Source organism: Phyllostomus discolor, chromosome 5 (genome assembly GCF_004126475.2).
Source record: "Phyllostomus discolor isolate MPI-MPIP mPhyDis1 chromosome 5, mPhyDis1.pri.v3, whole genome shotgun sequence".
NCBI lineage: Eukaryota > Metazoa > Chordata > Mammalia > Chiroptera > Phyllostomidae > Phyllostomus > Phyllostomus discolor.
The window spans coordinates 167,277,311-167,303,917 of record NC_040907.2 but is presented as its reverse complement, the minus strand read 5'-3'; the positions used below and the strand labels follow the sequence as shown (position 1 = coordinate 167,303,917).

Genomic DNA, 26,607 nt, shown 5'->3' with positions numbered 1-26,607 from the left:
CCCAAACAAGAGGGACACAAACAAAACGACACCAAGACACATCATAATTAAAATGCCAAAGATTAAAGATAAAGAGAGAAGCTTAAAAGCACCAAGAAAAAAGCAGAGTTACCGGCAAAGGAGTTCCCATAAGACTGTCAGCTGACTTCTCAAAAGAAGCTTCACAGGCTAGAAGGGACTGGCAAGGAGTATTCAAAGTGAGGAAAAGCAAGGACCTACATCCAAGCTGACTCTATCCAGCAAAGCCATCATTTAGAATGGAAGGGCAGATGAAGTGCTTCCCAGGCAAGGTAAAGCTAAGGGACTTCATCATCACATGCAATGTTAAAGGGACTTATTTAAGAAAAAGATCAAAACTATGAACATTAAAATGGCAAAAAAGTCACAACTATCAAGAACTGAATCTAAAAAACAAACTAAGCAGCCACCAGAACAGGAAGAGAATCATAGATATAGAGATCACTTGAATTGTTACCAGTTGGGAAGGGGAAGACCAAGGGAAAGTACAGGAATTAAGAAGTACAAATTGGTAGGTACAGGATAGACAAGCAAATGTTAAAAACAGTACAGGAAATGGAGCAGCTAAAGAACTTATGTGCGTGACCCATGGACACGAACTAAGTGGGGGGGACTGCCGGAGGGAATGGGGGGTACTAGGTGGAGGGGGACAAAGAGGAAAAAACTGGGACAACTGTAATAGCACAACCAATAAAGTGTTTTAAAAAATGACCAAGGCTCATTTCCTCGTGAGCTGGGCCAGCAGAGACGGCAGGAATCCCCGAGCAGACTCACAGACCAGAAGCCCACCCTTCTCCACTGGAGCTAGCGAGAGGCCATCTTGCTGCCGCCACTCTCTTCCAAGTTTACAAACCACAAAAAGACTCTGAGTCGCGTTATTCCTTTATTTTCCTTTTTTAAAATGTAGCATTGAAGTCATCCAACATACAGAGATTCCTATGGCTCCTTACACATTTTATTCTATCTAAAGTTAGGTATTTGAGCTCTGAGATGAAGGAAATCACCTCATTAAAATGGCAACATCTCTGGAAAATGGGTTTGATATTTATGTGATGAGAAATCGACTCCTTGTCTACCCTCCCACCCCCACAAAACTCCAGTCCAGAGCTACAGGAAGACAGCTCACAACCACGGCTAGCATGTGGTGCCCTTGCGGAGGGAGGGCCCCGAAACAACAAGCGGTGTGGTTCAACTTCTGCAACAAGCGACTTCTTTATTGTACAGAGTAAGAATACTGAAGAAAAGCATCATTTTCCTTTTAGCCCTTTTGCTGTTTTGCCTCCACCCAGGTTGCTGCATACCAAGCGGCTATGAAGAGTAAAAACCGACTGATCTCGAGTCCCTGAAATGCATGCGATTTAGAATTCCCTAATGCACACAATCAGTTCCCAGTCTCTGAGCCTGCTTTTCACTGAGACTGCGGGGCTGCTGGGCCACCAGCCGCATCTGTCGTGCTGCCGGGGTTTGGAGCGGCTGCCGCTTTGGCTTCTGGCTGCTGGGTTTCAGTTTTGGGGTCTTCTCCGTTTCCGGCACTTTTCTTACCGTCGTCTGCTGCCACGGCACCCATGATTTCCTGCAGTGGCTGATGGCTTTCAAGGGAGCTGGGCTGGAGTTCGTAAACCTGGACTTGACCTGGGACATCTATTGCTTTCTGTTCAAGTTTTTCCAGGATGGTCTGAACCTTCCTGACGCCATCTCTCCTGGCCTGACGGACGTCAGCTCGTCCTTCGGGGTCTACCGAATCCAGGGCCAGCAGCTCTTTGGTCAAATACTCTTCTATCATCAGGTACTTTTTATCTGTCTTCTTCCCTTCAAAGTTGTCCACAGCCTGTTCCAGGCCCTGCACCCTCTCCAGGATGGCTTCCACTTTCAGCACACCTGGATGTTTTGGGGGTGCCTCGGCTTCTGCCGGCTTTTGGGGTGTGGCTTCCGCTGGGGCAGGGCTGGGGGCTGCCCTCTCTTCCGCTGCCACATTCTTGGGGGCCGAGGGGGAGGCAGAAGGGGCAGGGCTGGGAGAAGGGCCGGGGACCGGAGCCGAGGAAACTTTCACTTCTACCTTCTCAGAGGGAGGCGGGGGCTTCTGGGAAACAGGTTGAGAATCCACCTCCTTTCGGATCACTTGAATTGGGATGTGTCCAGGCAGGACATCTGGTCCAGCTGGGCCTGGTTTGCTCTCAGGCTGGGGACCAAGCGAAGATTCTCGATGGGTCACGGGCTGCTGAGAAGAGGCAAGGACACAGAGATATTTTTAATACCTGGCTGAGAGTCACAGGACGATGTTTATAGCTAGTACAGTACTGGTTAGAAAAACTGAGAAATGGCCTCTTTAAAAAAAAGTGTAACAGCACAGAGATTTTCAAAGGCAGCAACAGCTGTCACCTAATAAAAATGTATTACGCGTGTGTGTGACCAAACCATTGGTCATGCTTCTGTGGTCACGTTGGTCTATTGAGCCTTTACCCAATACCTCTCACTGGATTCTTCATGCAATAAACAGAAAACCAAAATAATTTTCAAACATGTAAACACTAAAAACTCATGCTGACCGCTGAGTGAGTCCAGCTCAAAGCAGGGTCCTGAGTGACTCAGACTCGAAGGCGAAGCAGCCGTGGAAGAGTAACCGCCACCTGTCCCTCCCGCACCCTGCGTGGACAGTCCCCGTGTTCAGGGTGTGACCTCCCCATCTCCTGTGTCAGAAAAGTTACACATTTTTTTAAACATGGGACAGCCTAATGGTTTCTGCCCAGACTGGCATGTTTTTCAAGAAGCAAGGTGCCTAAAATAGTTACCCCGGCGAGAACTCTGCTGGCACGCCTGGGCCGAACTCACGCTCGGCTGCGCACCTCTGCACTAACTTCTGGCTGCACGGCCTGCGCTTCTCTCTAGTTTAATGTGACTGTAAGTCAGAGCCATATGTTTTTTAAAATAAGCTATGCTCAAAACCAAAATATCTTGTCTCTTCCACATTTAGGTGAGTATCTAAACCCCCTCAAACATCTTCCACACGCCCATTTCACCCACTGGAAAATAAGAAGCGGACTACATTATTGCTAAAGTGTTCCCAATCTAAAGTACCAAATTTCACTATCATGTTTGGTTAGCTCAAATCCTTACAGGTCTCCAAACAGGGATCTTTGAACAAGCTTTAAAAGGGAGGCCACCGCTCACAGACAAGGTGAAGGGGAACAGAAAGAGGGTTAGGTACCATTTTACTGTTTATGGGGAACATCTGGGAAAGACAGGAGGCGGAAAAAGCTCTCGCTCTGCAAAGGAGCACCTCTTGTCCTGAACTACGGAGCCCGAGTCAGGAGCTGGTGGGCACCTCGCTGTCCGGATGCCAGCGACCCCCTTTCCCACCGGATCTCCTCCGCCCACCCAGTGGGGTCCTCCGCTTGGCCCCCACCGCTCACGAACCAGCCACATGCCCCCTCTTTGGGTTTTAAAACAACGGCTAGGTAGGAAGTGATCTTAGCAACACTTAAGAAGGGGCTGCCTTATGGCTACACTTTCCAGAGTGTCAAGGTCACGAAAGCAAAGAAAGGCCGCCGAGGGACTATTTCAGACTGTGACAGACTGAAGGGAAGTGACGTCCCCGCGCGGTGCTCTCGGCCCTGGGTTAGATCCAGGGGCGGGGGAGGTGCCTACGGAGGAAACCCGAGGACGGACTGTGTGTTGGATGCCTGTGTGCAGGCATGCTGCATTTCCCGATTCTGGAAGTCTACTGTGGTTGAGGAGGAGGAGGCCTTTCCCTTGGAAAAATATTTACTGAACTAGTCCGGGTAAAGGGACATGGCATCTGCCAGTAAATCTCAAACAACGGAGACACGCAGGTGATACAGAGAGAAGAGATGACACAGCAAACATAGGAAAATGTTGACAGTAAATTTGGGTGAAGGGTATAATGGACTTTTTTGTATGATTCTTAAAAGTCCTTGGTAAGGTTGATGTTAATTTATAAACAAAAAACAAAAAAAATCGTAATAATAAGAGGAGGGTGCTCTGTTACAGGGCTCTGGACAGTGCCACCATTGGAGGTAAAAAGACCCTCGTGCATTTGTTTACAGGGGGACTTCCTCCTAGAGACTGTGGCAGAGAATTCTTTCAACTGCGCTAGCTGCAGCCAGAGGCGGCCTGGGGCTGCTGGACGCCCTGCTGCCAAGGCACAAGCCGCTGAAGCTCCATGACCGCTTCCTCTGGGAACCCGGGCCCACCCTGTCCACTGGAGGGTGAGTGGGCTGCGCCTGGGATTTTCACCCGACCGGAAGGCATTCCCACCCACTCACACGGCCCACTCGTCAGCCAGGCAGCATGGTCCTCCACTGCGGAGGAGGAGACCGGTGTAAAGCCCGGTCCCTGCTGCCAAACGCAGAGATGAGTGGAAGAGAAAAAACACACCCTTCTGAAATGCACAGAGTGATCGCACGCTGAACCGTGAGGCACTCACGAGGTGCCGGGAGAAAGGGGAGTGGGCTTCACAGGGGCAAGACTGGTGTGTCCCCTGCAGGATGGGGGGAACTGGATGGTGAAGGCATTTCAGGGAGCGGGTTCAGCACAAGCCAAGACATGGAGATGGGAATGACAGAATGGGTTTGTAGCGTGGAGGAGGAGCACCGGTGAGGAAGGAGGCAAGCTGCCTAGAAGACCGGAGACGAGGCTATGGCTGGGGTGTGGACGGGGCTTCGCAGGGCCCTGAAAGATGCACACTAAGTCACCTGGGCCCAGGTGCGTGAGTGATGCTGCGTTCTGCCCAGCCGTTTCCCGCCGCGGTGGGTGGAGCCTGCCCCTATTGCAGTTGCACTGAAAGATGAGCGAAGGCTGTCGAACGTACTGAGGGTTTACAGCCAGCCCCCGTCCTGCACGTCTGTGGATGACCAGCCGTTTCCAGGAATTACTCTCCTCTAGTCACGTGTCTGTAACAACCTAGGGAGGGCTGACGGGGAACCCAGAACCCTTGCACAGAGCTCCTTGCTCCTGAACGGATGCCGCCACCATTAGTCTGGCGACACCAGCTCTCATACCTGAGGTCTGTCCACCACGGTGTGCACACGCTGGGGCAACGGGGAGTGCACTGGTGTGCCGCTTCTGCCCGGAGAGCTCTCCCGGCTGGACGCGCCCCGGACAGACGACAGGAACGGGGATGCTGCCCGCACGGGCCGGGGCTCCCAGTCATCCCCCTGGATCTTGTGGAACACGGGCTGGTAGGCCTGGTATTCGCCCTGCTGAGCTGGGTAGTGGGTCTTCTGGGCTTGGTGGAAGGAGGGCTGGGCTGCCGGCCGGGTGACATTCTGCTCGTGGATCACAGGAATGGGGATGTAGCCCCGGGGCAGCTGGTGGCTGCCCAGGCTGCTCCTGCCGGAGGAGGAGGGCAGGCTGGCGGTGGAGGACGAGGATGAGCAGTCCGAGGCAGCTGGAGACTGGGATCGCTGCAAGACACAAGGGCGGAGGCGTGGCTCCATGAGGGACCTCCGCCTGGCACTCCGACCGTCCCTGTTAGGCGCCTGATCAGGAGAACAGGTTTAACAGGACCTCCCCCTGCAAGCCTTTCTGTTCCCCAAACTGTAGTGTTAGGACTGGGAGCCGTGCAGTCCAGAGGCCTAGGTTCAAATTCTTACCAGCTCAATAGCTGCCTGAGCCTCGTCTACAATACAGGAAAGGCTACCCTGTCGGGCGTCCTCCCTGGGATGGCTTGAAGTTTCAGTGATCTATCTGCACGTGCCTCAGCACAAGTGCCACGAACAAGAAGTGCTCAACACACTGTATCTGTTATTCTATGTCACTTCATTTCCTTTGTGCTTAACCCTTTTCCTGCTAGTCCACAGAGAACTCAGGGTCCCGTGTGGCCCAAGGTCGGCCAGGCCCTGTCTGCAGCTGGCTTCTAAGGGTCCTGGCTAGCTCAGATGTACTACAATTTTCCTGATGGATGTGTCATGTTTGATTTTTACAATAAAAACATTGTAAGTATGGGTATGCTTCTATAAAAAAATGCCAAGAGCCTCCTGGTGTGCCCCCAAGGAGACAGTGAAGCCAGGCATGCCGCCTAGAGCGGGGGGAGGCGTCCCGGGCCCGGGTGCGGACAGGGAGCGAGAACTTCTGCTCCAGAACTGAGCCTGTGGACACCGCGGGCCGGTCTGCAGACAGGAAAAACAAGAGGACTGAACGCTCAGGAACCCTGCTCGGGTCTCCCCTGGCCCTCCAATCTCGGCTGAGTACCGGATTAAGAATTATTCTTTGACATCTGTACACAATATTGCCTTTGGGTTTAAAACCCTATCACAAAACCGCTGCCTTCCGGACGCCTGATTCTGGAGTTCCGTTTAAACTGCGGGACACCGTGAGGGCAGCTATGCTGTCTCGCTGTCACATCAATGTAGCTCCAAGCAGCCGATGCCTCTCCGTGAACAGCGAACTTAACCTAACTAATGCACAGCATCTCTGTGCTGAACCAGAGAGCCCAGTGAAATAAGGAGCATCAGATCAGGAGTCGGGAGGCCGGGCTCTCATCCCAGTGACAGGCGATGCTTCTCCTTCATGCATCTGGACCAAGCTCTTCACCCCTTCTGCGCTGCAATCCCTGAGCTACAAAAATGAGCCACGGTCCCTGCCCACCTGAAAAACACACACCTGTGAAACACTGGTGGACAACGTGGGCTGTCAAGCTGTCTTTGCTGGGTGACCTCTCACGCTGCAGGCCAGGCCCCGGTGCCCCGCACTTTGTCGGGTGCGAGGCCCAGGGCGCCCACAGAGCCCGGGGCCAGCCTCAGCAGCACACCAGCTCCCAGGGTGCACCCACGGGCCCAAGAGCCAGGCCTCTCCTTACCTCAGGTCTGTGGGAGGCCGGGGGCTGGGCTGCCACAGTTGCTGCCGCCTGTCCGCTCGGTTTATCCGGCTGGGTGGTTTCCGCCACACCCGGCAGAGGTGACTGAGGCCTCGGGGCCGCCTCGGTGCGGAATCGCTGCGTCCCGAGCGGAGGAGAGGCAAAGACTGGGTGCGGCTGCCGGCCCTCGGCGCCTTCGTGGAGGACCGGAATGGGAATGTAGCCTGGTCGGAGCTGGGGGTACACGGCGTGGCCTTCCCTGGCGGGCAGCGGCCTGGAGCCCTCCCGGGAAGGGCCGTTTGCAGAGGACGGAGTTTCCTAAAGCAAAAAGGGAAACACAGGCAGGTTGGAAACTGGGAAGGAAACCCCTGTGAAGAGGAAAAAGCATGGTGCTGAGTGTTCCCACCTTCCAGAATGATCCTGGGCCCCTCCGCATAGGTCAGCGCAGCTGAGCACAGGGAGCACCCCAGCCCATACCCCCACCCCACCCCTACACACAGAGGCTGTGATCGGGCTGGCAGTTTCAGAATTAGAGGCATCGAGGGAAATCAGACGGGCCGGGGTGTCTGCTGAGCACAAAGGAGGCTCCGTTTCCCACACCGGTAAGACCGGCTTCTTTCCTGGGTAACGACCAGGCAGCATGGTACACAGGACAGCCACTGTCTGTCTCCCAAACCCTCAGGGACCCAGATCAGGAGACGCGAGGAGGATTCGATTCCAACTCGGAAAAACTATAGCCGGCTTCTGTGCTTCCTCAAAAGTCCTCCCGTCTCCTAACAGTCCAGAGGGGTGCTGGCCCCAAACACAGGCCTTTGCAAAGATGGGGCACCACGGGGAGGCCTCCTCCTCCTCTGGAATATTTTCAGAACGAGCTGCAAAGAGGGGGAGATACAAAGGGACGAAACGGGAGCCCAGGAAGAGAATAAAACCCCGGGATTAAATGTGCCGTATTTCCGGTGCCCACAGACAAGAGACCGCTTGGCGAGGGGCCGTCAGGGTCCTTCCACGTCCCCTGATGAAGTTCTCCCTGCAGCGGCCTGGCTATTTTGGGGCCCTTGTGAAGGCCAAGTTCCAGATGTACCACGGAGAGAGATCTCGTTTCGGATGACAAGGCTGGCCAGCCACTCACCGGGCACTGTCATTCTCACCGGGCAGAGGCTGGGCAACCGAAGCCGCCGGGGAGCCCCCAGGCTTTCGGTCCCAGCCGTCTCCTGAGTGTTAGAGAGTCCTTTCAGCCGGGGGGGGGGGGGGGGGCTGTGGATTTGTGCCACTCCCACGCACCCACGTGGGTTGGCGATTGAGAAGGGGCCACCCCTGCTTGAGGGCGCATCTCTGAACTGTGAACAGACGCCAAAGGCCAAGACTCTAGGAGCTTGCGGGGCATATAATTCCCACCGGGACAACTCGGTCACCAGTTAAGGGAAGCCGAGGGCTGATGCGTATTTTGGGTGACGCACCACTAGAATCCTGCCATGCTTCTCTATCTGTGCGCACCAGGCAGCTGGCCGCGGAGTTGAGCCCTTTCAAACTCTCCCACTGCTCCGCTCCCGCTGAGCCCCAGCCCAGAGGGCCTCCAGCGCGCAGGAGAGCCAAGGGTGTCGCCGTGTCCTTGGGGACGCCGACTCACAGGCACTCTCAGATTAGAAGACCCACGTGCTCAGGGCGGCTGCATTATTTTAGCCTGCCCAGCCCTCAGGTCACCCAAGAGCAGGGAGCGGGTCCAGGCCTCACTCTCAAAACCGAATTCCTGCCGGGAGACAGGCACCGAGGGGAGGCAGCAAGAAGTGGCCGAGAAACCCTGTGCTCCTTGGTGCTCACTCCTTACACGCTGCCCGGGCATTTTTATCCCCTTCCTGGGCACCCTTCCTCCAGGCTCAATCCAGGGCCTGGACAAGTCTGGGGGGTGGGGTCTCTGCTGGCTGCCCAGGGGCCCAGCTCCCTCCAGGCCACCACGAAAGCCTCCCGCCACCCGAACACCCCACGGAGCTGAGCAGTCAGCAAGCCCACGGACTGCCTCCTGGCAAATGTGCTGGGTACTAGGGAGTGATCAAACTGGTAGGCACCATCCCTGCCGGCTAGGGGTTCATCCAAGACAGCTCAAGGCGGCATGGAACAAGTGGGGGGCCCCACAGGTGGGGAAATGCACGGGCTTTTCCAGCCAGGACAGGACTCTCCTAGACAGGCTGCAAGCTCATTCTGACCCCCATTAGTAACGGTTCTGGGCAATGCTCTTAACCTCTGTGAGCCTACTCCCCTCGCCCAGAGAGTGGAGCCAGCAACCCCCACGCCAGGACTGCTGTGAGGTTTCACGAGAGCAGCCACGGGGGATGCCCAGGAAGCCGAAACACATGTGTGTTTCCTCCTGAAACAGGCCTGTTGATGCCACTCGGACCCCAAAGTGTGGAAGGAAGCGAAACGGAAGAAGTTACCCCTGGTGACTGGCGTCAGAATGGTGGCCGCCCCGGAGGAAATGAGAAGGGCGGGGGAGGGTCTAGAAAGAACCTTCTAGGGGAACAGAAAGGTACTCTATCTTCTTCTGAGCAGTGGTACATGGGTGTGCACCTGTGTACAAAACTATCCAATCTTGCACTTCTCTGGGACCCCCACGGTGCCTACTCCCTGCCACAGCCCACCCACACCGTCGGTTCTCACAGATGCCGAGCCTACCATCCCCGCACAGCCGAGGGCTGGCTGTGCCCCCCACGCACAGCCTTCCCGGGCCCACGAGCCTCAGACGGGCCTGGCTGAGGCTTGGCTCCCCGCAAGGGCACTGCAGCCAGCCTGCCAAGAGCTGTGTGTTGAATGCATCTCACCGAACACACTTTGTGCTCAGTGCTGGAGAAAAGGGAAGGAAGCAGAGGGAGGGCGTCCCTCTGCCTGCCCAAGGGACTGTGACAGCAGAGACGACTGACTTCCCGGGTCTCTGAAGAAGTGCCACTCTGAGGTCAGTGGGGGAAAGCACGTGGTCACCACAGGCAGGGGTGGGGTGTCAGAGTCTCAGTGGGGAAGGGGGTGATGGCCTTTGAAGGTAAGTGCTGAGCTGAAGGAGGACGGAGGCCCAGAGGGCTGAGCTGCAAGGGAGACCCCACGTCCACTGTCCTATGAGCTGTGGACGAGACGCCGCTCCAAGGTGTCTTGGTGGCGCCGAGAGGAGAAACCAGGACACATCGGGGAAACAAGAGCAAGGAAGTGAGGGCAAGGCTGGGGCCCAGACCTGAGTGCTGAGCCTGGCGCTGACTGAAAATGGGGCTGTCCCCTGGCACGGGAGGGGCGTGGGGGGGCAGGAGGGCTGCGGGCGGCCTGGGGGCTGCTCGTCCTGCAGGCCAGGAGCTGGCGCTCCTGGTTCCGGGTGCATGAGTGCCCCATCTGTCCGTCTGATAAAAAACCACACCTCTCTTCGTGGGCCTCCCGTCTAAAAGGCAGCGGCTCCCCTCCCACTCGGGCGCGTGTTTGTTCAGAAGGACACTGCTTTAGGTAAATTAGTAAACCCCACATCAGTTTTGCAGGGCAGACAGCTGAACGCTTCCGCACGGATGAGTGATTTAAACCAAAAATGAGACGCCCACCACAACAGGGTCTGCACCAGGAATGCAGGCGCCACCTTGTTTCTCCTCCATTGTTAGAGCCCAGGCAACGCCAAGTGCTCTGGCGTCTACCTAAAATCACACCCAAAAGAGGGAATTAAATTGCCCTTTTCTATCTTCCATGGGTTTTTTTTTATCATAATCACAGTAAAGGCAGATACAATTTTGTTTTAATGAAAGAAGTTGTAAAATATGATTTAGATGTCTCTTCAGTTTCATACAAATTGGCCCTGGCTGGTGTGGCTCAGTGGATCAAGTGCTGGCCTGGGAACCACGGGGTCGCCAGTTCGATTCCCAGTCAGGGCACTGGCCAGGTCCCCAGCTGGGGGCGTGTGAGAGGCAACTGATCAATGTATCTCTCACACATTGATGTTCCTCTCCCTCCCTTCCCCTCTCTCTAAAAGTAAATAAGTAAAATCTTAAAAAAAAAAAAAAAAAAGAATTATTCTCAAGTTCAAACGCAAGTTCAGAAGAAGCCTACTGGTTACACCAGAAGCTTGTACAGAAGATTCACAATCTGTCTGCCCCCTTCTGATTTCAATGGGGATTTCACCCCCTTAGGGTTATTCCGTGTGGTCACGTGATAGGGACGGGACACGATCACATGATAGGGACAGTCAGATGAGGGCTGATCCTTGTCGCTTCAGGACCTGCCTGTAGTAAGGGGTAATGATGACATCACAGGAATTATTTTCCAGTGCAGCTCAGTCCACGACCCTTATCTGTGGCCAGAGACAAGGAACACAACACACATATGCAAACCCAGTTTGGAGCTAGCCAGCATCCGGACGTCACTGCTCGTCTCACCGCATGAATGTGTATAACAAACCGTTTAATTCTTCTTTGTCTATGCACACAGCAAAATCCTCTGGGGCGTGCCCCAGAGAGCGTCACACAACTCCGTGAGACACCCAGGATAAAAAGCAGGAAAAATTACCCCAGATGAGCCAAAGTCTGCCCTACTGAGTACAAGATGTTATTACTAATAGGCCTGGGGTCAGGCTCTGAGCTTGGGTGAGCCCTTGGGTTTACACACACCTTGTCTGCTTATTAACAACACACCCAAACGTCATTTCCTGTTTTTGATCACAACATCAGTGCCACGTACGGCCCAGCGAGGAGACACGGAGGGAGGCTGCAGTTGGTCCTAACCCTAGCTCGCCCCTAAATACTTGTGCTGCGTAAGCAGCTCACATCCCCTGCCTGGACCTTGGTTTCCTCGGCTGTAAAGCGAAGGGGAGGCCCAGATGTTCTGGAAAGCAGCGGTCCTCAGCCTCCAGGGGGCTTGAGGAGCACCCAGGAAACGCAGGAACAACGCAGATGCTGAGCCCAGCCCTAACACAGTCCGATTCAACGGAAGGGTGGCGCAGCCAGCTGGACGAGACTGAGAAACACTGATCTCATGAAGTTCCTTTCAGCTCTCACAGGCTCTGGGGCCTCTGACTCCCGAGGGCCCTTCTAGCTCCAAGCACCTACCTGAAGCTCAAAAAACAAGGAGAAGGAGATGCCACAGAAAGCTAAAGAGGACCCTCCTCCTAACTGCCTGATCTCCAGGGGCCCCTACCAAATGAAGAGGGGGAAGCTGCTCACCCCCCCTCCATGACTGTTCTTGGGGACTTGCGAGGAGTATGCTAACCGCTGGGCTGAGGTGTCGCACGTGCATGGCCTCAGCTCCTTTGGGGACAGCCTCAACCCATCCACCGTTGGTTCCCTGCATGCACAAAGAGCGAGACCCTGAACCCTAAAAATTGGCCTCACTAAAAGCCCCCAACCTCAGCGCCCTGGTGCATACACCACAGCTCCCACCAGTGTGGTCGAAACGGAGACACCACAGCTCCCACTAGTGTGGTCGAAACGGAGGCAGCAGTGGCCACAAGGGAACTCTGGGGGCTCCCCTGGAGTCGGCCGGCGGCTCTGTAGTCTGAAGTAGGGCACTGGCTCTAATAACTGGGTTTTTAGGCCGGAAGAGCCTTCACACACCGGTCAGGTGTTGACTTTTATTAACGACACTTCAAAACTTCTCCGACGAAGAGAAAAAGATGGAGGGAAACAAGAATCCTGGACAGCCCCCCCCACGTGTCTAGGACACAGATCAAAATCAAGCGGCTTGGGGCACCTCTCGCCGGCGGGAAACCAAACAGAAGGCAAGCTTCCTTCTAGAGCGCAGGCAGAGAGCTGAACCTCAACAGCCTGCCAGAACTCGCCACAGGTATCGCGGGCCATAGAAATGAATGAAGTGTCACTGCCCATTCGATGCATAAACAGTCATTTGCATGCCCACCGCCAAACTCTGAATTCCTTCAGTGCCCACTGGATTGTGATCAAGGGTCTCTCCCATGGCCCAGCCCCGTTCCGGGCACGTTCTGGGCAAATTCTGAATAATAAGCGAAGGCCACACCCACTCAAGTTCACTTACAGCGCACCTGCTGAGACACGAGTCTGTGCTGGCCACAAACTCCATACGCAATCCAGTCACAGCAGGCGGCAGCGTTTAGCTGGTACGCGTTATTAAAACACACGCATCTTGTCCCAGGACTCATGAGACGGATGTCGCTATGAGCTTCTACTGGCAACTCACTGCCATGCAACTCAACTCCGCTGCCCTGCACAGCTGTGCCCACAAGCAGGACAACCCAGCAGGAGCCCCGGTCTTCCAGTCATCCCCCTGGGCTCTGGCCCCGCCTGCTGCTGCTCGCCAGCTGTGCACCCTCAGACAGGACTCCTTGCTACTACAGACTCAGTTTCCCCAGCTGTAAAAATCCCCACATCTACCAGGGATTTGGACAAGATTTAAATGAGATGAGGCACAAGGAAGTCTTTGTAAATGCCGAACTGTTCCGTGCCCTACACCATCACGTTTCTCCTTTCCACAGTGGCTGATGGACCCCGCTCTGCTGAGCCACCGTGGGCCGGACCTGTTGTTTGCAGAGCCTAATCCCTCGGCGGTCTCATCACGTTGGTAATGAGACTGTTAAGAGTTCAGAGCCCCTACCGCTGAGTCTTAAGGGCACTGACGAGCAAGGACACCATCCTCTCTGCCGAGAACTGTATCTAACGTCTCACAACCTGGAAGCAAACACAGCCAAAAACAACTCCAGGCGCAGGAGCCCTAAACTCCCCCTCCCCACAACAGGCCCCAGCCAGCTGCCCTGGACGGGCCTGCACCGGGGACAAAGTCACTGCTGAGAATGCACACCCAGCCTGCAGTGACTGTGGTCCGTGGCGCACACGCTCAGGACCCAGCCAGGCCAGGCTGGGACTCAGGAGGATCTGCCTGGCAGCAGAGGGTCGGCTGGTGCCCCCCCAAACTCCTCAGTGCATCCCCCCACCAGGGGAGTGATTTCCAGGCCTGGCACCAGCACCTACAGCTGTGTGCTCCCCTGCTTCAGGGAGTACTTGGGGCTCAGAGTCAGCACCCGGCTTCCCCGGCCTCCCACCCCCTGGAGTCTTCCTCCAGGGTTCCATGGGGATGTGGCCCAAGGTCACGCAGAACCAGGCTGAGAACTCTGGTCAGGAAACTCTCAGCTCCTAAACTCACGGGTACGGGGAAATGAAAAAACTAACGACCTTCCCTTCAGAAAACAGAAAGAGTTGGAGCACCTTCTTGAATCATCTAAAGCCAGAATCAGAGATGGAAAAGTACCTGAAATTTCCACACCAGGAAGCACACTGTCTAAAGTTAGATTAAGCAACCTCCTCCTGGTACATTTCCACGGGCTTCTGGAGCACTTCTCCCATACTAGCCAATCAACGGGCTCTTCCACCTGCTGGGAGCCAGCCACGCAAGTGTCTGTTGGTATCAGGGCACAGGGCTTCACTAGACACGCGTCTCTGTATAAAACACAGTTTCCCCAAAGAGAAAGCCTGTAATTCGTCAGCCGTGGCTCAGAGAATCCTTCTGACTGACGGTGACCACCTTGGGGGAATTCCTGGGGGACTCTCCTCCCCACCCTACGCAGCTGCTCAAGGCATTCCTCCCCAACAGCCACACTCCCCAAAAAGGGCAGTGACGATTAGAGAACCCTCCTTCTCCTTCTGCACCGTGACATTTCTGCTCCTTAGAGCTGGGTCCAGAGCAGCTGTGCAGATGGCCGCCCCCAGGCTAATGTGACTCAGTTTCTCCCCCAATACCGACTGGCACCTAGTTCCTGCCTGGCTAGTCCTTAGGCCAGTGCACAGATGGGCAGGGTGGGGCCAGGGGTGGGGAGAAGGGGCGGTCAGGAATGAGTCCACAGGCTGCCGGGGCTGTGGCTGCAGGTCTGGCTGTGGCTCCAGAAAGCCCCACAGCCTTTGTGCGCCCCCTCCCGTGCTGTATCCTTGCGCTACTGCCCAGCTATGCCCTACCCTCATGAGGGGCACAGGAACATTCCAGGAAGGGTGCTGAGGACGCGTGGACACTGGTTGAGGGATAGTCAGTTAAAGTGACCCAAGGGGGATAATCAGCACCTTCCATGTGCCACCCGCCACGATCCTCACCGCCTGCTGGATGGGTACTGCTGTGTGCCCATTTCACAGAAGGGGCGACTGAGGCTCTGGGAGGGAGAGTGGTTTATCAAAGATCACCAGAACCTGACGCCAAGGCCAGGATGTGTTAACTTGACACTGCCCCTGCCACACCCATATGCTTTTTGTGGCTGATGTCTTCAGAGCCTTCATCCTCCCAGCGTATAACGCAGGAAGAGAAAAAGCCCTTCATTTTGCCCAGGCGAGCCGGGCTGAGGCTCAGACCTGGAACATTCAGTTCAAGTGCACTCTGGGTCAGGGAGCCGGCGCTGGTGCTGAGTCACCGCCTGGCTGAGGCAAGGCAGAGAGAGTGTGGGCACTCGGCTGGCTTCTGAGTCCCCACAGTTCCAACCGGGCAGCAGAGCCGGCCTCGCTCGGACACTCAGGACCCGCAGGACTAGTCTGCACGGTCCAAAAAAGGAAGTGGCTGCCTTCTCTCCTGCATGGGCATGGGCTTCTGGTCACTCAGTGTCCAAGAAGAATCTAAAATAACTGGGGAGAAACTACCACCGTTCCACTCCACGGACACCGAGGAAGTTATTTCGAAATGGGAGATGTTTGTTCTTCCGCCCGATCGAAGGAGTCTGCAGAGGACAGTCTCACCTCAGTCACCAGGGCCACCGCTCTGTGCTGGGAGCTCTTGGGTCAGGCTCCTGACACGGGCGGGCCGTGAGCAGTCTGCAGTCCTGGGCTTTTCTGAACTGACAGTGGATAAGCAGCTCACTCCGCAGTGTCTGATCTTACTGACAGCCACAAGGGACAATTACAAAAGAAAAAAAAAAAAACCCTCCTGCCACAGCGCCGAGAGGCTCTCCGTGCAGCCGTGGGTTAGGGAGTCTGGCTACTGTCTGCCACCAGCCTCTCGAGCAGGCCTGCTCCAAGATGCTGTGTCATTGGTGGGGACAAAAAAAGACCTTCCCCAGAGGATAAGAATGAACCTCTGCCGTCAGTGGATAAAAGGCCATTCAGAAATGAGATGAAAGGGGCCCTGCTCTTAGGGGGCATCTGGGAGCCCAGGACAACACTGCGGCGCTGGGGAACCAACAGAGGGGCTTCCTGAGACACACACACGTGGTCTGCGCTTCTGGGAGGGCCCCTTTTCTCTAGGCAGCCTGCCCGCTCCGGGCCCGGGCCCGTGTTTTACTCTTCTCCACGCAGGATCACTGCATCGTTACCTTTACGGAGCCTGCAGACCCTGCCAGGCCCGGAGAGGCAGAGAAAAGAGACAGACGCACCCTCTGCCTCTGGAACTATCCCCCCACACACAGGGACGCGGCCCAAAGATGAAGCAGCAAGTGCCACCTCTTGGAGGAAAGATTCAAACTAAAGTGACGTGGAGTCCAGAGCAGGGACGGCCTGCCTCCTAACCCGAGAGATGTAGGCAATGTGTCGTGGGGAATGGCACTGAAGGGGGCGTGAGTGTCCTCTGCGTGGCACCCACACGGTGACTTACAGAGAGCAGGCGCTCAGGAAATTTGGGATGGGATGAATGAGGGAAGGAAGACTTGGGCCCATCTCCTAAGCTCGGACCCAGGCTCAGGAAATGAGCCCACGTTGCTCATCCGCTGTACAGAGGTATGCTCGGGCTGTTTGTCCGTGGGGCCGTGCCTGCTGAACTCTGAGTGTGACAAAACTTTCAGGAAGGCACACCAGGGGCCAATCTGTCTGTCACCCCTTGCTGGCTGCAGCCGGGTGGGAGTCGGTCACTGGCCACAACAGCCTTTCTGTTTTGTCACAGCGGACAGTCCTCAGGCACACCACCTCCCCAACACTATTTTCTCATGGAGACAATGCCCCTGAATGTTTCCATTCTAGAGAGCTGCTTTGAGGATTTAAAGACACAAGGTTTGTAAAAGCACCACAAGTGTCTGGCACGTATGTGTAAATACATTGACAAAAAAATATTGGGTTCATTTCTTCCTAAAGACACTCTCTGAGTAAGTGTTTGCAAACTGCTTGGCTTCCTGAAGAGCTGCCAAGCCCCTCCCCCCAAGAAATCTTCACAGGAGTATGATGTGAAGACTTAATAACCCCAGACAGCTCACCCGGATCACTTGGCACAATGCCAAGGCCGGGGGTGGGGGGAGGTTAACATCCACATCTGCCCAAGGTCGGCACCTGGAGCTGAGCTCCCGAAGCCCAGCTGTGAGTCTGAGAGCTGAGGCCAAGGCCAGCCCCAGGGTGCAGACCTGCCTCAGGGGCGATGGGGGCCAGCAAGGGCTGGAGAGGTCCTGGCAGGGAGGACGGAGGTTTCTCCGGGTTTCACCAGCACCAGAGGGTCCTCAGAGGTTCCCAACAAGCAAAACCTCTATCTTCTGCCCCCACCTTTTCTCTGTCAGGTGTCTTAAATCCTGAAAAGCAGTGTTAAAAAATGTGAAGGAGAAAGAGTGGGTTTGGATTGTGCGTGGTCTCCCATTTTTGATGATAAACATCCGATAATTTTAAACCATCCATAGGAAATGATAAACACATAGAGTGGTTTCTAGAAGGCAACCGTGTGTCATTCTAGAAAGGAGGACGGCATCAAGACTCCCGGGGGTGGGGGGGGCGAAGCTTTCTGACTCACAACCAGCCCCAGCAGCAGCCAGCAGCTAAGCCTTCCCGGGCCTGGCTAACGTCACGCACCTGCAGTTGCCGTGCGCCGACCCTGCCTGTGTCAAGGGCCCATCTGCTTGACGGAACAGGGGACAAGTGATGTTCAGTCCCTGCATTAGCCAGACACAGAACGTTCTCCAGAGGGGGAAAAGGAAGGCCCGGATGGGCTGGACTGCTGAGACGTCTAGCCATGCTCTTTATCCACCGTACCACCCCCCACCAATCACTGTTCACCAGCCGCAAAGGAGTCTGCTTCTTGGTAACCGCAACGTGCTGGACATGCAAAGGAGAGAACAGCCACTCCCTTCCTGGCTGCTCTGACCCTTCCAAGAAGCACAAGAGCTGGCAATCGATCCTCAGAGAGCAAAACGACCTCACCTTCAAGAAAAACCAGGAGGCCCTGCCGAACCTGAAGCAGAATACATGGGTGTCCCTACCGCAAATCATAGCTCAGAACATTGCCAATGCCCTCTGAAAGGATGTTTCTACCTCTCTCTCCCAGGGCCGAGCATGCTCTGTCGAATTATTATGGCGAGCTTCTGCTGGGAGGGCGAGACAGGAAGAGAATGCCGGCTCACCTCTTCCTGGGGTGCAGGAGGGCCCTGGGGCCTGCCACACCACCCCCACAGTCGCACCCCCAGAAGCCAGGTACTGGGGAGTCTCACCAAGGAAACTGGGAGCTCCGACAAAGCCTCTGCAGGTCACACAGTAAGCAGGTGTCCCGTGAGGGACTCCAGGGCCGACACGCAGGCGCACTGTACTCTGAGTCACGACCTGCCACCCTTCTTCCCCACCAGTGAGACCACTGCCACTCAGTGCCTCCAAATGCCAATCTGGCGGAGTCAAGAATCATCAGGAAGGTTTTTTTTTTTTTTTGAGTGACCGATTTCTGGACCCTCCCCTGAGCGATTCGGATTCAACACGGGGAGTGGATGGAGGGGGGCAGGGGTAGAGGGTGATGCAGCTGGCGGTCCGTGTTCTTAAAAGGCTTCCCCAGAGACTGCCAGGCCTGGAACCCACGCTGGTGACCTCTGAGATCCGGAGAGCTAGAGAAACCCTGCTCCTGGAGAGAGCACGGTCCCCGGAGGTTGCGACGTAGCAATACAGCGACCTGCTCCAAGGTGGCCGGCCTCTGTTTATTCGGTGAGGAGAGCCCAGAAGGGGGACTGCGAGGGAACCGTCACCTCCTGCCTCCAAAGCCAACCCCAGCCGCTCTGCCAGGGAAGGGGCCTGGGCTGGTAGGAACTTGCCAGGAGATTAGTGGGAAGCCCGTGTGTGCGGAAAATCGACACCCGGGAAGACTACAAGCGGGGAGGGAGGTTCGCTCCGAGTGGAGCTGGGTAAAGCCCAAGGTCCTTGCCCCCAGCAGGCCTGCCTCTGCACTGAAGGGCAAGGCACTTGTTTCCACTGGCCGCCCCCCTCCCCCGCCCCCATGAAAACAGAGATAGAGAGTCACGCTCTCCACTTCAGGGGAATGTGGGAGGATCCACTGTGAGAAAACTGAGTGTAAGACCAAATGAAAGCCATTCCTTTAGCAACATGGTTAAACTGTAAAACACACGGAAGCTGCCTTCCCCCAAAGAGGGCTTTCTCGGTCGTTCCTGCTCGGTGAATACCTCTTGATTGATGGACAGCATCCCCTTTGAAGGTAAGGATGCACGGAGGCTCCTCTTGGCCCAGGACCTCTGAAACTGCCCTTTGTTTTGTGCCAGAGCCTTTTCTCATTATGCATTAAGAAACCAGTTTCTGCCCTGGCTGGCGTAGCTCAGTGGATTGAGCGCGGGCTGTGAACCACAGTGTCGCAGGTTTGATTCCCAGTCAGGGTACATGCCTGGGTTGCAGGCCACCACCCCCAGCAACCGCACTTTGATGTTTCTCTCTCTCTCTATGTCCTTCCCTTCCCTCTCTAAAAATAAATAAATAAAATCTTTATTGTATTTAGCCTGGAGACGGATGTAATTCATAGAAGTGAAACTGCATTAGTCACCCCAATATTCTCGGTATATCAAAGCACAGGTTTGAAAGCAAGGAAGCCCAAAGAGCTAATGAACTGAACATTAGTTTCTGCCTTATGTGTTGGTGCCGTACTAACAAATCTCCAATAATTAATTTGGTAACAAGAATTCTTTTCTGGAGTGATCACAACCAGCCACCAACATCCAAGTAAAATCACAGCACAGAAATCAGCCACCCAATACTTGGTGGCCGGGAGGACACAAAAATAATCAAGCATTCCAGCCCATGTACTTCACGGTTTCATAAAAATTCAAGATGCTTCCACCTGCTCCTCAACAGATATACTGCCTCTTCTTACGACTTTTGGGTGTGGTTCTCTCTTTGCTCTCCGTACCAGCTGACTGACCTCTGGAACACACTCGAACTCCCTGAGCTTCTCCGTATAATAAAGAGGCTGGACTAAAAGTTCTCTAAGGGCCTTTCAGTCAAAAATTCTGACTTGAATTTTCAAATGAGCTTTTCCAGCGTCAGATTTCTGATGTAGTTGCTCTTATTTTCTATTTGTTTTGAGAATAATAGTGATCCAACCTGTTTTTTTTTCCGCCTTTATGAAACCACAGTCTAACCCACCCACCCACCCACCCACTGGATGGGCACACAGGGATCTCGACTGGCCGGGTGAGTTTTGTACTGAAAACAAAGCGCTGGCAATCGGCGGAGTCGGCTACCACGCTCCCAGGGGATATGTTCAAACTTGACCTTCGCTCACAACAGAAGGTGCCAGCAGCTGCTGACGGTCCCTGACTCGACAGGAAGGAAGCCTCAAAATGATTTTTTTTTTCAAACCACACTAAAGATCTACATCCACACAGGTTGCAGTAGCAGGGCTGGCCTGAGATGGGCCAATAATGGTCTCCCCCAATAATGGACTGAACAGATACACACAAACGTGTCGTTATGTCTCTTGTACTAACTCCGGCTGCTTGCACAACTCTCAGAAATAAATATATCATTAATTTCTTATAAATGGAAGTGGCTGAATGCTCCATGTCTCACGATCCCGCACCAGAGTTTTATCAATAATTTAAAGAAAAAAGTTCAAAATATGAAGGTGGATAATATAAATCTACCTTCTAAAATAATAACATATTTAAGTTTGTGAATGTTTATGTCTTCAAAAATAGCTGACTAGTTCCTTACGGCTTTTCTAAAATTGATTTGAGAGAGAAAGAGACATCAATTTGTTGTTCCGTTTATTTATGGATTCATTAGCTGCTTCTTAGTATGTGTCCTGACCTGGGATCGAACCTGCAACCTTGGCCTATGAAGAGGATGCCCTAACCAACTGAGCTACCCAGCCAGGGCCTCTTTCCCCCTTTTATTTTCATTTTGCCTAAAAGACATGAACAGCTACCCTATAAGAATACTTCCTTTTGAAAAGGCTCAAATTTATAGAAAATTGCAATAATTGTACAATGAGTTGTCATTTTTAAAATCAGTGGACTCATTTCACATTTTTTATTTTCAAATCTCATGCTCCTAAGGGTTAAGTATATATCCTTACATATATGTAAGTGAAGCATACTTCTGTATTCACAAAAGTATTACTACTCAATTATTTGTGCATTAAAAACAAGTCCTAGATACTTGAATACCATAACAAGGAAGGGAATGCCTGCCATTTAAACCTTTTTCTCCTTCTCGCCAGTGTGAGGCAGTGTGGTCAGGCAATGGCCAACCATAGGCAGTCTCACATCTGTAGTTCCGAAACGCCTGGAAGAAGGTAATCTTGTTTTTTAACAAGTCATGCTAGAAGAGATTGCCATGGGAAACAGTTTCAAACAATACAACTTTAATTCCAAGTGTAAAATGGAAAGAAAAAAATGCATTTACATGAGTCTCCTGAGTCACTCTGCCTGAGACAGGGTAGTAAAGTCAACGGACGCCTCAACCAAGTTGTGGAACGGTGGGTGGGAGGTGAAGCTCCAGGGACCACCACCCAAGCTTACCAATGCCCCCCTGGCGCCGGCCGAACAGTGCTCAGCGCAATGAAACCAGGATCTTGCCTTTGGGAAGCCCGGCTGCGACCGGGACTGGCCCGGGCCTCGGGTGCTGACCAGGCCGGCTGTCCCTCGCGCAGCCCAGGCCAGCTCCAGCCACCCAGCTCTCGGCCCTTCGAATCCAGCTGGTGAATGGGACCTGGCGCCACCGCAAGGGTCACGCTTCCCGGGTTTACCCCTAGAAGCCCCCGGCGGCCCCGAGTGGGGGCTTGTAAGGGCGCAACAGGCCGACCCCCGGGAGCTGGCGCCGCCCGGAGGTCCATGCGCCCCAGGTGGCCTTCACCGACCTCCGGGGCAGGGGAGCAGGGTGCTGCGGGCACCCGGCGTCTCGTGTCTCTGCATTCCGGCCCAGTCCAGCTGCCCCCCTCCCCCGCCCAATACCCTGCCCCGCCGCTCGCCGTCGAGAGAGGGGCCAGACTCACCTTAGGGCCCTCAGGGGGCACGCGTGGATCGTTCCACGTCGTGGTGCGGCTGTTGTGATCCACGAAGAACGGCCAGCCGGTCTGCGGGTCGATCTTGATCTCCCAGCCGGGGGGCAGGGGGTCGCGGTCGCCGGCGCCGTTGCCGGACGCCGTCTGCACCATCGGCGAGTGGGTGGCAGCGCTCATGCTGGCTCGGGGGTCGGCCCGGACGGGAGGCCGGCGGGGCGCGGAGTCGCGGGGTGCGGGGTCTCGGGGTGCGGGGCCTCAAGGCGCTGAGTCGCTGGCGGGCCGCGGCCGGAGCAGGAGCCGTGCGCGCCGCCGACGTGTCCGGGAAGCCGGCGCCGGGCACCTTTATGAATTAAAGGAGGGGGTGACGTGGCCCGAGAGGGGTGGAAGTGTCTGGAAATAGCCTCCTCGCTGCCAAAGGGGAAAGGAGCAGATAAAGGGAGGTAGCAACTGGCCGGCTAGAAACTTCTGGTCCCATCCAGAGAAGTTGGCGGCGGCGCGGGTTGGAAGCGGAGCTCCGCCCTGAGTCATCGGCTATAATCGTGGCCCGGCGGGGCGGGGCCTGGGCCCGCGCGCCTCCTCCCCGGGCGCCGCGGTGGGGGTGGGGGCCGCGGTGCACCCGCGAGATCCGCCTGTGCCCGCGGGCGTGGTCTCGGTGTCCGAGACCGGTTTCGGTTTCCAGGCTCGGTCCGTTTTCTCGGGAGCCGCGCGGGTATGCCCGGGACTGGAGTCCGCGCGTGGAGTGCCTGCTGCGGCTCTTTCGTGTAAAAACAAACTCGTTTTTAGCCTTTCGAGACGCTGGTTTTAAACTAGTTTCGCCCAGCCCTTACCGCCTTTGCTCCCTCCTGTACTGATTCTCGGAATACTGGCGTCTCTCGGTTACGTTTTAATCACTTTGTTTTTCTCCAAAGGGCTCTGGAATGTTGATCTGACACAAAGAGCCCAGGGAGAAAATGGAAGTGCGGATGGAAATTCACCTGCCTTCCTTTCGAAACCTGAAGAGAGTGCAGGATTGCATCAGCGCGTGGTTTTGCACTCCTGAACCTTGTGTCTCAAATATAGAAACTACCATTGCAGCAAGCGACTGTAAGGGTTTTACATTCTTTTGGGTTTGGGTCATTTTCACGCCAGAGGTTGGTTCCTGCTGTCTTAAATCTTGACCTCCCTTTGGGAAGTAAGAACCAAATTGAAATGAAAAATTCGTGTTTGGTGGTTGCGCTTGTAACCTCAACCAAGCAGCCAATTCTGGGGGGGGGGGGGGGGGGGGGGAGAATGTGCCCTCAGAGGGAGAATGTTTGGGGAGGTTCCCTTTCAGATCCTTAGGCATGCGGGCTCATTCCCTTAACCCGGGAACATTTGAGAAGTTGCCTTGGACTGATAACTGGACTCAGTTTTCCAACTCAAATTCAGAGACTACGTTGGAAGCCTCAGAGACAACACCTCTTGTCTCTTCCAGCCCTCAAATTACTGCTTTTGGAGCAAATGCTAAAGAGGCCTGCCCATCATTTCCGGTGGCATGATTCCCGCTAACACAGGTCTAATCAGCTCTGAAGTCCGAAAACAGTTTTGCAAAAACACAGAGGTGGTTGAGCCTCAGGGACTGACTCAGGCCACCAAACCCACAAGAGACTGTTGTATAAATTAGTGTAGTGCACTGATTTACCATAAGAAGTATTACTATTGAAGGAGATGGACCCTGGAGGTCACTGGTCAGTATCTATCTTATTCTCCCTTATATCTAAAGCCCTGAGCACAGGACTGGGCCAGGAGTCCAAACTCAATAAATATTGATGTTTACCAAAGACTGAATCTGAAGTGAATTTTTTATTTCTATCTTCTTTGCTTTCCAGTACAACTACAGCCCCGGGAGCATTCTTTGTGGGGCCTCCCTGCCCTACAAGACAAAAGCAAGGAGGAAGTAGGTTCCTCTGGGATTAATATAGCTGCTTCTGAGATTCTGAGAGTCGTGCTCCCCTGGGAGTTTCTAATGGGTTTGTCTAACATGTAGCATTAAAGCCTTGGAGAGCTGGCTGGAAGAAGCTCCACTGAGCCATGCCGACTAAGGAGGAGTATGTCTGTCCTTAGTAGGGTTTTTTTCCTCTCTAGGTCTTAGGATACACATTTCCCAAGTTCAGTAGACTGCATGTTTGTGTACCCTCAACATTTGTATGTTGAAACCTGTTCCCTAATGTGATGCGCTTGGAGGTGGGGCCTTTAGGAGGTGATTACGTCATGAAGGCTGAGCCCTAACAAATGGGAGCAGCGCCCTATAAAAACACCTCAGAGAGCTTCCTCACCCCTTCTACCACGTGAGGACAGAGTGGGGAGACAGCCAACTATGACCTGGGATGTGCGGACCTCAGCAGACGCGGAATCTACTGGTGTCTTGATCTCGGACTTCCCAGCCTCCGGAACTGTGAGGAATACATCTCTGTTGTTCCTCAGCCACCCAGCGTGGTATGCCGTCACAGCGGCCCGATTGGACTAAGATACCAGGCCTCCCGGAATTCATTTTCCCAGATCAGAAACCTAAACACCACCCTGTATTTCTGTTTTTCTGTTACCATCCCATCATCACCAGGTCTGCAGATTCTATCTACTTCCTCAGTATTTTTGACACTGTGCTCTCTCTTCCTTCAGTGCCACCAGCCTTGTCCATGTCACCCTTAGCTCTCATTTGGACCTGCCAACAGCCTCTAACCTTGTGCAGGTCCCATCCATTGCTGACATGGCAGCTGATTGATGTTTTCAAGCACAAATGGGCATTCCGTGAATTTATTGTCCTCTCTCTGGTTAAAATGCTTTAATGGCTCCCCACTGACCCCCTCTATGTCCGAGTCCACACTCCTTGGCCTGGTGTGCAAAGACCCTTCCTCCTCGCTCCCTGGTGCACGCTCCGTGCTGGCTCTACTGAACTGTGTCATGCATGTACTGTGCTTTCTCTTGTCTGCACACACTGCTTCCTCCGTCTGCCCACCCCCCCACCACCGTGCTTCCCACGGCCTTTGCCTGGCCGCCTCCTCTTCACTCCAGGCATCACCTGCAGCATCACTCTCCTTCACCTTCCTAGTTTGGATCTCGCACCCCTCCTTGATGTCCCCACACAAATCCTGGGCCACCCTATCAAGCGCAGTACTTGCCATTGCTTGTTCGAGGGTCTGATTAGCTTACGGGTTGAGTTTCTTGAGAACGGACGAAGAATCCTAATCGCCACTGTGTCCGCAGCCTCTGGCACAGTGCCTGGTCAACAAGTTATAACAACAGCAATCGTAATGGCTAGCATTTATTAAGCACTTACTGCATGCCAAGTGCTGTGTTATGGGCTTTATGTGGATTGTCTTATTTAATCTTTGTGGAGGGGGCCGAGATCCCGTTTCAGGAGTGAGGGACTTGCTCTCCCAGAGGCTCGATGCAGTGCAGGAAACGAGTCTCGGTTGTCGTTTGGGGATTGGCTCAGTTTACGGAAAGTTCCCTGATTGACCTCCTGAGGGGCACCATGGCCCGCCCTTTGGATCCGATCTGGCTTCCTTCCTCTCTCAGCTCCAGAGCGCCCTCTGGGGGTTGGCTGCTGCTTTCTTTGGCACTGCAGGGCCGCTCAACTTCCCCTCTGCCCACGCCCAGCTCCTGCTCTCCCGTTTACTGGCTTTGCTGTTAAGAGAATTCCCTCATAAAGTCCCGCTTGCTCACTATGTCTCACAGTCTGCTTCCCAAGGACCCCAACCTGGATCAATCTGCTCAGCCAGCAGCCTTATGGGTACGTATCAGTATGAGTCTCCCTTTGCAAATGAAACGAGGTTTAGAGACGCTAAGTGATTTGCTCAGTGTCGCAAAACTCATGATTTGTAGAGGTGGGATTTGAATTTAGGCCACTGGTTCTAGAGCCCATGTTATTAACCAGGCACTCGATAAATATACTATGTGAATTGCCCTGACGGGTGTGGCTCAGTTGGCTGGGCATCGTCCCGCAAAGCGAAAGGTCACTGGTTGGATTCCTGGTCAGGCCACACGCCTGGGCTGCAGATCTGGGCCCCAGTCAGGGTGTGTACACGAGGCCACTGATTGAAGTACTTCTGTCACATCAGTGTTTCTCTCCCTCTCTTTTTTTATGTTAAATTACCATAGTTTTTAAAAAGATTTTATTTATTTATTTTTAAAGAGGGAAGGGAGAAAGAAGAGAGACAGAGAGAAACATCAATATGCGGTTGCTAGGAGCCATGACCTGCAACCCAGGCATGTGCCCTGACTGGGAATCAAACCTGCGATACCTGGTTTGCAGCCCTCGCTCAATCCACTGAGCTATGCCAGCCAGAGCTCTCTCTCCCTCTCTTTCCCCCTCTCTTCTCCTCTCTCTAAAAAAAACCTTAGTTCTACTGGCCACCAAGGAAAAGCTGCAACTCAGAAACGAAGCTGCGTGCACAAACTCCTCTCAGTGCCTGGGAAACAGGGCGGCTGCAGGTGCTGTGGCAGACGGCAGGCGGCCCCATCAGTGGTGTGGACAGGCCTGGCGGGCTCACAGCACAGGTCGCAGAGAGGGGACTCAAGCCCAACTGTAACGGCAAGTTCTCCAAGAAAATGATTTCAGTCTCCACATGATCTAATTCATTTCTAATGCAACACGGGAGCTGGTGGAGGAGAACAGCCGGTCCTCC

At 54.2% G+C, this 26,607-nt stretch overlaps 1 protein-coding gene and 1 long non-coding RNA gene across 3 annotated transcripts; both read right to left on the bottom strand.

The window, feature by feature from the left end:
* Positions 1 to 882: 882 nt before the first annotated feature.
* BAG3 (BAG cochaperone 3) lies at positions 883 to 22,501 on the bottom strand. 2 transcript variants are annotated; one of them, XM_036027392.1, is made up of 4 exons: positions 21,953 to 22,501; positions 6,836 to 7,150; positions 5,037 to 5,441; positions 883 to 2,233 (listed from the first exon to the last, which is right to left on the bottom strand). In XM_036027392.1, exons 1-4 carry the CDS (start codon positions 22,136 to 22,138, stop codon positions 1,427 to 1,429), a joined length of 1,713 nt encoding a protein of 570 aa, XP_035883285.1. In that variant the 5' UTR covers positions 22,139 to 22,501; the 3' UTR covers positions 883 to 1,426. The 2 variants fall into 2 exon arrangements, with proteins under 2 accessions (XP_035883285.1, XP_028369161.1); XM_028513360.2 differs by having other exon boundaries at positions 883 to 2,236; positions 21,953 to 22,500.
* LOC118500921 lies at positions 8,553 to 19,257 on the bottom strand. The gene is made up of 3 exons (XR_004903505.1): positions 18,131 to 19,257; positions 17,816 to 17,826; positions 8,553 to 8,562 (listed from the first exon to the last, which is right to left on the bottom strand). It is a non-coding gene; the product is annotated as an uncharacterized LOC118500921 (long non-coding RNA).
* Positions 22,502 to 26,607: the final 4,106 nt, after the last annotated feature.